Source organism: Quercus lobata, chromosome 3 (genome assembly GCF_001633185.2).
Source record: "Quercus lobata isolate SW786 chromosome 3, ValleyOak3.0 Primary Assembly, whole genome shotgun sequence".
Taxonomy (NCBI): domain Eukaryota; kingdom Viridiplantae; phylum Streptophyta; class Magnoliopsida; order Fagales; family Fagaceae; genus Quercus; species Quercus lobata.
The window spans coordinates 64,625,962-64,637,256 of NC_044906.1; the positions used below are offsets into that span (position 1 = coordinate 64,625,962).

General features: G+C 35.1%; 2 protein-coding genes and 1 pseudogene across 3 annotated transcripts; all 3 read left to right on the plus strand.

Moving 5' to 3' along the window:
* The first annotated feature begins 229 nt into the window (after positions 1-229).
* LOC115982842 lies at positions 230-3,833 on the plus strand (annotated as a pseudogene).
* Positions 3,834-6,859: 3,026 nt separating this feature from the next.
* Positions 6,860-7,307, plus strand: LOC115981275. The gene is made up of 2 exons (XM_031103435.1): positions 6,860-7,126; positions 7,224-7,307. Exons 1-2 carry the CDS (start codon positions 6,860-6,862, stop codon positions 7,305-7,307), a joined length of 351 nt encoding a protein of 116 aa, XP_030959295.1.
* Positions 7,306-10,337, plus strand: LOC115982843. 2 transcript variants are annotated; one of them, XM_031105561.1, is made up of 5 exons: positions 7,306-7,823; positions 8,101-8,161; positions 9,358-9,434; positions 9,737-9,859; positions 9,989-10,337. In XM_031105561.1, exons 1-4 carry the CDS (start codon positions 7,698-7,700, stop codon positions 9,794-9,796), a joined length of 324 nt encoding a protein of 107 aa, XP_030961421.1. In that variant the 5' UTR covers positions 7,306-7,697; the 3' UTR covers positions 9,797-9,859; positions 9,989-10,337. The 2 variants fall into 2 exon arrangements, with proteins under 2 accessions (XP_030961421.1, XP_030961422.1); XM_031105562.1 differs by having other exon boundaries at positions 9,752-9,859.
* The last annotated feature ends 958 nt before the right edge of the window (positions 10,338-11,295 follow it).

An 11,295-nucleotide genomic window follows, 5' to 3' on the forward strand; every position in this document is an offset into this window, starting at 1 on the left:
GTAGGAAAAAAATGCCACATCAGACCATGGAAATTGAGTTTTTGAGACTCGATTCATAGGCCAAAATCGAGTTTTTTAGACTCGAAATGCTAGTAAATAATATAGTTTGGGAATCGAAACTACTAACTTGGAAAATTATGGTTAGTTACCCATTTTCGCCATGTTTGATGCATTGAGAATTAAATTTTCTCATCAAAGTAAGGCACTCTTTTTTTGTTTGCTATTTGAAACTGGCTTTAGCTCTGAGAAACTTGACTGTAACTGGTTGTTTTAAAAAATAAGGAGGTAGGCCATGGCAGTGGAAACCCAAGTGTCAGAGCTAGCTATGGTTCCGAAGAAGAGAAGGGCAGGGAAGAATAAGGCCTTTAAGGGTAAGAAAAAACCAAAAACCATGATGTTAGACTGCATTGCACAAAACAAGCCTAAGAAGATTGATAGGAAAATGAAGAAACTTGTTCGAAAGAGGCCAAGAGATTACAATTCAGATAATGATGAGGATGATGATGAGAGAGATGTGGGTAGTGATGGTGAATTTGAAAAAGAAGAGGAAGAAGCAGAGGACATGGATGTGAATGGGGATAATGGGGTTTCTGATGATGAGGAAAATGGCGAAATTCAACCTGGAATCACTATGTTTTTGGAGGGTTCTAGAGCATTCAAGATGGCATTCAAGAGTATTATCAAGAAGTGTCTGCCTGAGGATGCACTTGTAAGCTAGGCTTGTTGTTTGATTGGTTTGTTAAATTGTTTTTTTTTGTTTTTGTTTTTTGTTTTTTGTTTTGTTTTGTTTTGTTTTGTTTTTTTTTTTTTTAAGGTTCTAATACATGGGATTTGTATGAAAAGGTTTGCTTGCTTTGCAGGGTCCGATGTTGTTAGCACACAAGAAGCTCATTGCGGAGAAGCTTGCAGAAGAGGAGGCCGAGTGGAAGGCAAAATTTGCCAAATAACATGTTTTTAGAAAAAATTTAGGAAAGTAGCGCACGGATGAAGTTAATTAGTTAAGTAGACTGTTTTTGGAACTCGAGTTTGGGCTGGAACTTGAGTTTGACAAACTCGAGTTCCAATCAGTATTAGTGCATACTACTTGGAACTCGAGTTTGGGTTGGATCTCGAGTTTGACAAAATCGATTTCAAAAAACAGTTTACTTAACTAATTAACTTCAACCGCATGCTATTCACCAAATTTTTTTCTAAAATGGTACTATTCAGCAAATTTTGCCCCAAGCGGAAATTCAAGGGGGAGGCCAAGAAGGAAAAACACTTGGAAAGTTAATCTCAAAAAACCAACTGGTTATGACAATCATACGTGTGTCTTTTTAATTGTTATCTATCAGATGTCAGTGGTTGCTTATGAGTTTTTAAATGTTAATTTAGGTGGGAGAAAAAGGGTATGTGAGACACATCCTGCAAATTATTTGGATTCGTATGAAAAGTTTCTGAGAGGGGTTGCTACAAAAGGGGGTACTGTGTTTATGTATGTTAATTAAGCTTTATGTGACAAGGGCACTAGTTTTATCTAATTGGTTACGTGCTATATAACACTAACTTTGTTCGTATTTACCATGTGTGTTGCTGGGGTTTCAGTGGTCAAGTTGTTTAATGCTTTAAGTTTTCTATGAATGTTTAACCATGTTCCATTTTGTCTTGAGATTGATTTTTTTTTTTTCAACACTGTTTTATTTTATTGTTTCTGTGGCTGTTACATTTAGATCCGAACTTCTGTCCTCGTATCTTGTGCAGGTCAACAAGGCACAACATGCTCAGAAAGGTTTGGATCCTTTGAGTTATAAAGATGCAAAAGGTATGCTGATAGCCTGATAGATGACACAGCTAGACGTTGAGATCCCCTTTTTCTTTTCCCTACCGTCTTTCTCAGTTATCTGTCTTGTCTTCACATCAATATGAATGTTTTCTCTAGTTATAGCTAAGCTGTGCACCTTCAAAGAAGAATTTGAAGATTAGCAATTTATCAATTATGACCAAGCCATGTATCTGCAAATGCATCTCATCCCAAGTTATATACACTAGTGTTCTGGGATTGTGATTAGTACTTTCAATTTATTTATTAACCGTTTTGTCTATACCAGATTGCATCTCTTTGAACTTCCAAATGAAGGATTTTCTACCTGTTCATAGCTCTTTAAAAAAAAATTCTCATCTGAATAAATTTTCACAACTTTGCCAACGAGCTATACCTCTAATTGCACCTTCTCCCCTTGTAAGAGCAACATGGAGGGAGGTCAAGGTGAGGTTGTGAGTTCTAAACCCTCCAGGTGCATGTTTAACTTACCAATAAGAAATTAAATTTCCACAGTTTCCCAATTTCACTTATCCATTTACAAAATTTAATCTTACATCCAAATACTCACTCTTTTTGTCATTGTGCCCAAGTGTTCTCCATTACTGGACTTTTGAGAAAGATGCATATATGGTATTGTGATTTCTGTTGGAAGTTGCCATGCAGTCCTCCTATCCATCTTTTGCCAAGAGCTGCAACTTCATGTGGTTTATAGGTAATGCATCGTTGTCAAATATTTTGCTGAGTCAGCTATTTAATGCTTATTAAAACGAAAATTCTTCTATTTTTGGGTAGAGAAGGGGAAAAAGACTTGGTTCTAGAGGTTCAATTCTCAAAGCAGATTATCTTGTTTCTATGTTTGAATCCTGGTCACACTTTTGAAACTACCATTTGATCATTACTTGGAAAAGAAGATTGTCTGAGACTTCTCAGAAGACCCATGTTTTGCTGTTGTTGATTTCCCTTTTTTTTACTTCAGATGATTAAATACCATCTTGTTCTGTGGTCAAATGGCCTCATTTATACCACAGCTGTGCTATTTTTATTTAAGCCCCACTTAGTGTAACTTACCAATCCAAGAAATGTTTGCCTCATTATGTTATCGTTGATCTGTTCCACATTCTTTTCTTTGTGCTGTCTCCTTTTAAGTGATTTTAAGCGAATATTGTTTGAATATTGCCAGCAATAAAGAAGTGGAGGAAAGAAGCCTTCTTCTCAGCACTGGGCAAGCCATCAAAGCCCGTTGACACTCCTGCTAAGGTTGTCTAGGATTTTTTTATTTTTTTTATTTTTTTTAACTTCTTGCATACTTTTTATCATTTTCTACAATTTTCTTTGATCTTTGAATTATGTAGACTCTCACTCCCAAAATTTGTCTTGGGAAACTATAAAATGCATTTGCAAACAACATTGATCAGATATCTCACCTGTATCATCTATTTATTATATTTACAAATGCATTCAACTTTATACTTCATTTTCCATAAAATTATGCTGTTAGATGTTTGGTGAGCTGGGAGTGACAGCACTGCATTTAGGTTATTTTGAGGCTTTAACAAATTAAAATGTCTACAGTTTTGTGATATGCAGGGCCATACATCTAAAGGTGAGGAAAATAGAGTAGGGCCTGCCTGGGCTCCATTGCTTGACAATTACATGTTAACGAATTCTAAGTTGAAGGATTGGGATAATATGCTGGTAAGAACTGTTTTTATTTATACCATGTTGAATGTTACTTTAGTAGGGTAGTAGCTCTGTCTCTCTATCAGCACCCACCCATCCAGATCCATTTGGAACTTCATTTTTTGGTTGCATGCAAGAAACAACTGTAGCTGATGAATATGGAAGGATTTCAGAAGATAGTAGTTCTGATGGTGATTAATGTTTAGTAATTCAACAAGGGGACTAAGATAATTATTATTTGTCAGGCAGACTTTCTGTCGGGGTAAATTGAAATCTTGTTGTCATGTTATTAGTTATTTTTTTGGTAAGTAACAAAAAAGAGTTGTTAGAAAAAGAAAAACAAACCTAGTACACCGGCGGGTTACATAGAAGTTAAGTAATGTGTATCATTTATCAATGATCATATGAATGAATTCTTCACTCAATATATGGGGTTTTTTCCCTCTCTACTTGACTTTCTTCCAGTAGGAAATTTCTTTTTGCAATTGATTTCTTTTTACTATAATTGAGCATAAAAGTTGGTTTTTGGATCAAATAGTAAACAATATTTGATTTGTATTAAATTTGGCATACATGTTAATAGCATAGAGAACATGTAGTCAAATAGTGGGATTTTCATACCTCAAAAAAAAGAAGTAGGATTTTCAAAATTTTAATCAAATAAAAAGTTCTAAGGTAGTGTAATGCTAATATTACTTAGAGTTATATTAAGTGTAACTTGATCATGACATACACACACATATATAGCATTACATGTGAGTCTTGTGCATTAAACCCATTAAAATCATGACATGTGGTCAAAAGTGGATACGTTATAACTTTGATAAGTTTAGTGCTTAAAAGCACTTGAACCAAGCCAAATCCGATACATATATGGGAATTATTGTGGCCTAAATCTATAAATTTTTGTATCCACAATTTAGCTCCTTGGAGTGTAATAATTACTTTGGACCAATCCCCATATCTTTTCTCTTTAGCTGGGTTTTTGCTTGTCAAGATGGAGATGGCTATGATGACTAGGCCCAAAGTCTTCATTTCAATAAATTCTTGATAATCTAGAAATAACAAAAAAAAAAAAAAAATCATTTTTCATTTTGGGTCTTGAAATGCCTAGTTTTTTTTGAGTAAAGAAATGCCTGGTTCTTTTTTTTTTTTTTTGGATATATATATATATATTTTTTGAGATTCCTAGTTCAGTTTGCCATATATGAAGATTTAAACTCTAAATGTTACTATATATATTTATGAGGGTCAATTTATTAACGATCTCTCACTTTATCCCCTTTCTGAGCGATCTCAATATTTCCATCAAAGATTCATTGCCAAGTTGGTTCATGTTCTCTTCTTTAGATATAGAATAATCATCGTACCAATAATGCTCAACCCCCACAAAAGAAGGCAATGCCTAAGGAAACAAGATGGTCCCTAACTCCAAATTATCACATTCCAAAAGTAAAATAAATTCCATCCAAATCATACAATATCACACACTCACAAGTCACAATATTTTCATTTTATCCAAAAATAAATAACATTCACAACTCAAACCCATTAAAGTCTCTCTCGATAACAACATTTTTCAACATAATTCTTTTCTTTTCTTAATTTTTTTTTTTTTTTTCAGCAAGAAGATTTAAGCCTTAAACATACTCCAATCTCATATTTACGTCTTTATCACATGTTTCAATCCCAGCCATTTAAAATAAAACTTTGACATACCATGATGGTGATTTTTCAGTACCAACCTGCAACAAAAACTGTGGCATTACAATTTCCACAAAGAAAGAAATAAAAAAAGAAGAAAAGCCAGTGAAAAAGCAGTACAGGTGGCATCCTACATCGTCATTACTCCCTTGTTCTCTTGCAAATAAATACATAGATAGCCAAAAAACTCTTGACTGTAAGGAAAAAAAGGAACTGTTTTGAACGGGGTAAAGGAAACAAAATATCAGCACAATTCAGCTTCAGCCGGAAAGCCCCCTCTGAAAAGACCCAAACAGATATCTCACGCGTTCTCATCAAATTTTTCTCTTCTTCCTTTCTTTCTTGACACTCGTGCTATACCTAGCTGGCACCACCACCCTTGCTTACCATCGCGCCACCCACCAACCACCGTCACAGCCTCTCTCTCCAACTGCTCTATCTCAACCCCGACTGCGCTGTCGCCCACTCCACTACCCAGTAAGTTCTCTCTCTCTGATATTTTTAATAAGCTTTGGTTAGGCGAAAATGGGTAACTAACCATAATTTTCCAACTATATATATAGTAGTTTTGATTCCCAAATTATATTATTTACTAACATCTCGTCTTATAAATCAAGTTTCAAATACTCGATTTTCATAGTTTAATCACGTCTAATGTGTACGTGCATGAAAATCGAGTCTCTAAGACTCGATTTATAACTCTTATAAACGTCAGAGAAGAACCCAGAGGAAAAAAAAAAAAAAAAACTAGAAACAGAAAGAGAGAAGAACCTAGGCAGCGCGCACGGTGCACGACCCAGGCTAGGCAGCGCGCACTGTGCGTGGCCTAGGCCAGGCAGCGTGGCGACCCAGGCCAGGCAGCGCACGGCTTAGGTTCTTCTCTGATGTTCTGGGCGCGCACTGTGCGTGGCCTAGGCCAGGCAGCGTGGCGACCCAGGCCAGGCAGCGCGCGGCTTAGGCTCTTCTCTGATGTTCTGGGTTCTTCTCTCTTTCTGTTTCTGTTTATTTTTTTTTTCTCTCTAGGTTCTTCTCTGATATGTTCTGGGTAAGTCACCTCTCCTATCTGAGTCTCTAGATTCTTTCTCCCTTTGATTTGATTGTTGTGTTTCTAGATTTTTTTTTTTTTTTTTTGTGTATTTCGGCTTGTGCGAGAGACTTGAGACTTATAATTTTTTAAATTTTTTTTGGTTTATAAATCAAGCCATAGAGACTCGATTTTTAGGTAGGGAAAAAATGCCACATCAGACTATGGAAATTCAGTCTTTGAGACTCAATTTATAGGCCAAAATTGAATCTTTTAGACTCGAGATGCTAGTAAATAATATAGTTTGGGAACCGGAACTACTAACTATATAGTTGGAAAATTATGGTTAGTTAACCATTTTCACCTTGTTTGATGCACTGAGAATTAAATTTTCTCATCAAAGTAAGGCACTCTTTTTTTTGTTTGCTATTTGAAACTGGCTTTAGCTCTGAGAAACTTGACTGTAACTGGTTGTTTTAAAAAATAAGGAGGTAGGCCATGGCAGTGGAAACCCAAGTGTCAGAGCTAGCTATGGTTCCGAAGAAGAGAAGGGTAGGGAAGAATAAGGCCTTTAAGGGTAAGAAAAAACCAAAAACCATGATGTTAGACTACATTGCACAAAACAAGCCTAAGAAGATATTGATAGGAAAATGAAGAAACTTGTTCGAAAGAGGGCAAGAGATTACAATTCAGATAATGATGAGAATGATGATGAGAGAGATGTGGGTAGTGATGGTGAATCTGAAAAAGAAGAGGAAGAAGCAGAGGACATGGATGTGAATGGGGATAATGGGGTTTCTGATGATGAGGAAAATGGCGAAATTCAACCCGGAATCACTATGTTTTTGGAGGGTTCTAGAGCATTCAAGATGGCATTCAAGAGTATTATCAAGAAGTGTCTGCCTGAGGATGCACTTGTAAGCTAGGCTTGCTGTTTGATTGGTTTGTTATTTATTTATTTTTTTAAGGTTCTAATACATGGGATTTGTATGAAAAGGTTTGCTTGCTTTGCAGGGTCCGGTGTTGTTAGCACACAAGAAGCTCATTGCGGAGAAGCTTGCAGAAGAGGAGGCCGAGCGGAAGGCAAAATTTGCCTAATAGCATGTTTTTAGAAAAAATTTAGGAAAGTAGCGCACGGATGAAGTTAATTAGTTAAGTAGACTGTTTTTGGAACTCGAGTTTGGGCTATAACTTGGGTTTGACAAACTCGAGTTCCAATCAGTATTGGTGCATACTACTTGGAACTTGAGTTTGGGTTGGATCTCGAGTTTGACAAAATCGATTTCAAAAAACAGTTTACTTAACTAATTAACTTCAACCGCATGCTATTCACCAAATTTTTTTCTAAAATGGTACTATTCAGCAAATTTTGCCCCAAGTGGAAATTCAAGGGGGAGGCCAAGAAGGAAAAACACTTGGAAAGTTAATCTCAAAAAACCAACTGGTTATGACAATCATACGTGTGTCTTTTTAATTGTTATCTATCAGATGTCAGTGGTTGCTTATGAGTTTTTAAATGTTAATTTAGGTGGGAGAAAAAGGGTATGTGAGACACATCCTGCAAATTATTTGGATTCGTATGAAAAGTTTCTGAGAGGGGTTGCTACAAAGGGGGTACTGTGTTTATGTATGTTAATTAAGCTTTATGTGACAAGGGCACTAGTTTTATCTAATTGGTTACGTGCTATATAACACTAACTTTGTTCGTGTTTACCATGTGTGTTGCTGGGGTTTCAGTGGTCAAGTTGTTTAATGCTTTAAGTTTTCTATGAATGTTTAACCATGTTCCATTTTGTCTTGAGATTGATTTTTTTTTTCAACACTGTTTTATTTTATTGTTTCTGTGGCTGTTACATTTAGATCCGAACTTTTGTCCTCGTATCTTGTGCAGGTCAACAAGGCACAACATGCTCAGAAAGGTTTGGATCCTTTGAGTTATAAAGATGCAAAAGGTATGCTGATAGCCTGATAGATGACACAGTTAGATGTTGAGATCCCCCTTTTCTTTTCCCTACCGTCTTTCTCAGTTATCTGTCTTGTCTTCACATCAATATGAATGTTTTCTCTAGTTACAGCTAAGCTGTGCATCTTCAAAGAAGAATTTGAAGATTAGCAATTTATCAATTATGACCAAGCTATGTATCTACAAATGCATCTCATCCCAAGTTATATACACTAGTGTTCTGGGATTGTGATTCGTACTTTCAATTTATTTATTAACTGTTTTGTCTATACCAGATTGCATCTCTTTGAACTTCCAAATGAAGGATTTTCTACCTGTTCATAGCTCTTTAAAAAAAAAAATTCTCATCTGAATAAATTTCCACAACTTTGCCAACGAGCTATACCTCTAATTGCGCCTTCTCCCCTTGTAAGAGCAACATGGAGGGAGGTCAAGGTGAGGTCGTGAGTTCTAAACCCTCCAGGTGCATGTTTAACTTACCAATAAGAAACTAAATTTCCACAGTTTCCCAATTTCACTTATCCATTTACAAAATTTGATCTTACGTCCAAATACTCACTCTTTTTGTCATTGTGCCCAAGTGTTCTCCATGACTGGACTTTTGAGAAAGATGCATATATGGTATTGTGATTTCTGTTGGAAGTTGCCATGCAGTCCTCCTATCCATCTTCTGCCAAGAGCTGCAACTTCATGTGGTTTATATGTAATGCATCGTTGTCATATATTTTGCTGAGTCAGCTATTTAATGCTTATTAAAACGAATTTCTCTTAAATAAAATTCTTCTATTTTTGGGTATAGAAGGGGAAAAAGACTTGGCCCTAGAGGTTCAATTCTCAAAGCAGATTGTCTTGTTTCTATGTTTGAATCCTGGTCACACTTTTGAAACTACCATTTGATCATTACTTGGAAAAGAAGATTGTCTGAGACTTCTCAAAAGACCCATGTTTTGCTGTTGTTGATTTCCCTTTTTTTTACTTCAGATGATTAAATACCATCTTGTTCTGTGGTCAAATGGCCTCATTTATACCACAGCTGTACTATTTTTATTTAAGCCCCACTTAGTGTAACTTACCAATCCAAGAAATGTTTGCCTCATTATGTTATCGTTGATCTGTTCCACATTCTTTTCTTTGTGCTGTCTCCTTTTAAGTGATTCTAAGCGAATATTGTTTGAATATTGCCAGCAATAAGGAAGTGGAGGAAAGAAACCTTCTTCTCAGCACTGGGCAAGCCATCAAAGCCCGTTGACACTCCTGCAAAGGTTGTCTAGTTTTTTTAAAAAAAAACTTCTTGCATACTTTTTATCATTTTCTACAATTTTGTTTAATCTTTGAATTATGTAGACTCTCACTCCCAAAATTTGTCTTGGGAAACTATAAAATGCATTTGCAAACAACATTGATCAGATGTCTCACCTGTATCATCTATTTATTAAATTTACAAATGCAGTCAACTTTATACTTCATTTTCCATAAAATTATGCAGTTAGATGCTTGGTGAGCTGGGAGCGACAGCAATGCATTTAGGTTATTTTGAGGCTTTAACAAATTAAAATGTCTACAGTTTTGTGATATGCAGGGCCATACATCTAAAGGTGAGGAAAATAGAGAAGGGCCTGCCTAGGCTCCATTGCTTGACAATTACATGTTAACGAATTCTAAGTTGAAGGATTGGGATAATATGCTGGTAAGAACTGTTTTTATTTATACCATGTTGAATGTTACTTTAGTAAGGTAGTAGCTCTGTCTCTCTGTCTCTCTATCAGCACCCACCCATCCAGATCCATTTGAAACTTCATTTTTTGGTTGCATGCAGGAAACAACTGTAGCTGATGAATATGGAAGGATTTCAGAAGATAGTAGTTCTGATGGTGATTAATGTTTAGTAATTCAACAAGGGGACTAAGATAATTATTATTTGTCAGGCAGACTTTCTGTCAGGGGAAATTGAAATCTTGTTGTCATGTTATTAGTTTTTTTTTTTTTTTGATAAGTAACAAAAAAAAGTTGTTAGAAAAAGAAAAACAAACCTCGTACACCGGCGGGTTACATAGAAGATTTTTTTTTTTTTTGAGACCAGGTTACATAGAAGTTAAGTAATGTGTATCATTTATCAATGATCATATGAATGAATGCTTCACTCAATATATGGGGTTTTTTCCCTCTCTACTTGACTTTCTTCCAGTAGGAAATTTCTTTTTGCAATTAATTTCTTTTTACCATAATTGAGCATAAAAGTTGGTTTTTGGATCAAATAGTAAACAATATTTGATTTGTATTAAATTTGGCATACATGTTAGGGGTGTCAATTCGGGTTAGCGTGTTAGGTTCATGTCGTGCCGAGGTAGGAGCATTTGACTAAATGGCTCAACCCTAACTTGACTCATTTAATAATCGTGTCATGATCTTTCAATCCTAACCCGACCTATTAATAAGGCGGGTTGACCTGACCCAATCCATTTGACACACTTAATAAACGAGTCGTGTTGGGTTGACACGAATGTAACACAACCCATTTCAACTTGCATAATATTAAATATAACATCCATCTAAAAATAATTTTTTTTACATCCCAAAAAGCAATGCATACATTTCAAGTTTTTAATCCACATTCAAAATAATATAGTTCAACAAAAATGTAACATTCATCTAGAAATAAGTTTTTTACACTCCAAAAAAAGTGCATACACTTCAACTCAAATTCAAAATAACAAAGTTTAACAAAAATAAAATAATATAGTTCAACAAAAATATAATATCCTTGGAACTCGCCAAATGCTAAGTATCAATACTGAAATAATTTGAGCAAACAGTAGACTAATCCTGACTATGACCACAATTATCATCCATAGATTTTTTTTTGATGTACAAATTCATAACATCTTCCACAAGCTCATCCAATTTCATTTGTACAAGTTCTATGCCAAAAAAAAAAAAAAAAGTATTAGTAGTTCTAGGGTCTGTAAAGTTTCAATTTTCAATTATATCCCTTGTAAATTTTTGTAATTACTCATTTTTCTTTTTAAATTTAAAATATATGTTGGATATAAAAGTTATTTGACAAATCTAAAATAAAATAAATATTTATTTATTATACGAGTTAAACGGGTTTTGTTAAGTGGA

Coding starts and splice junctions, on each gene's coding strand:
- LOC115982843 (XM_031105561.1), top strand. CDS start 7,698: ATGTCAGTGGTTGCTTATGAGTTTTTAAATGTTAATTTAGGTGGGAGA. Junction 8,162..9,357: donor GAGTTATAAAGATGCAAAAG/GTATGCTGATAG, acceptor GAATATTGCCAG/CAATAAGGAAGTGGAGGAAA. Junction 9,435..9,736: donor CCGTTGACACTCCTGCAAAG/GTTGTCTAGTTT, acceptor AAATGTCTACAG/TTTTGTGATATGCAGGGCCA.
- LOC115981275 (XM_031103435.1), top strand. CDS start 6,860: ATGAAGAAACTTGTTCGAAAGAGGGCAAGAGATTACAATTCAGATAAT. Junction 7,127..7,223: donor GTCTGCCTGAGGATGCACTT/GTAAGCTAGGCT, acceptor CTTGCTTTGCAG/GGTCCGGTGTTGTTAGCACA.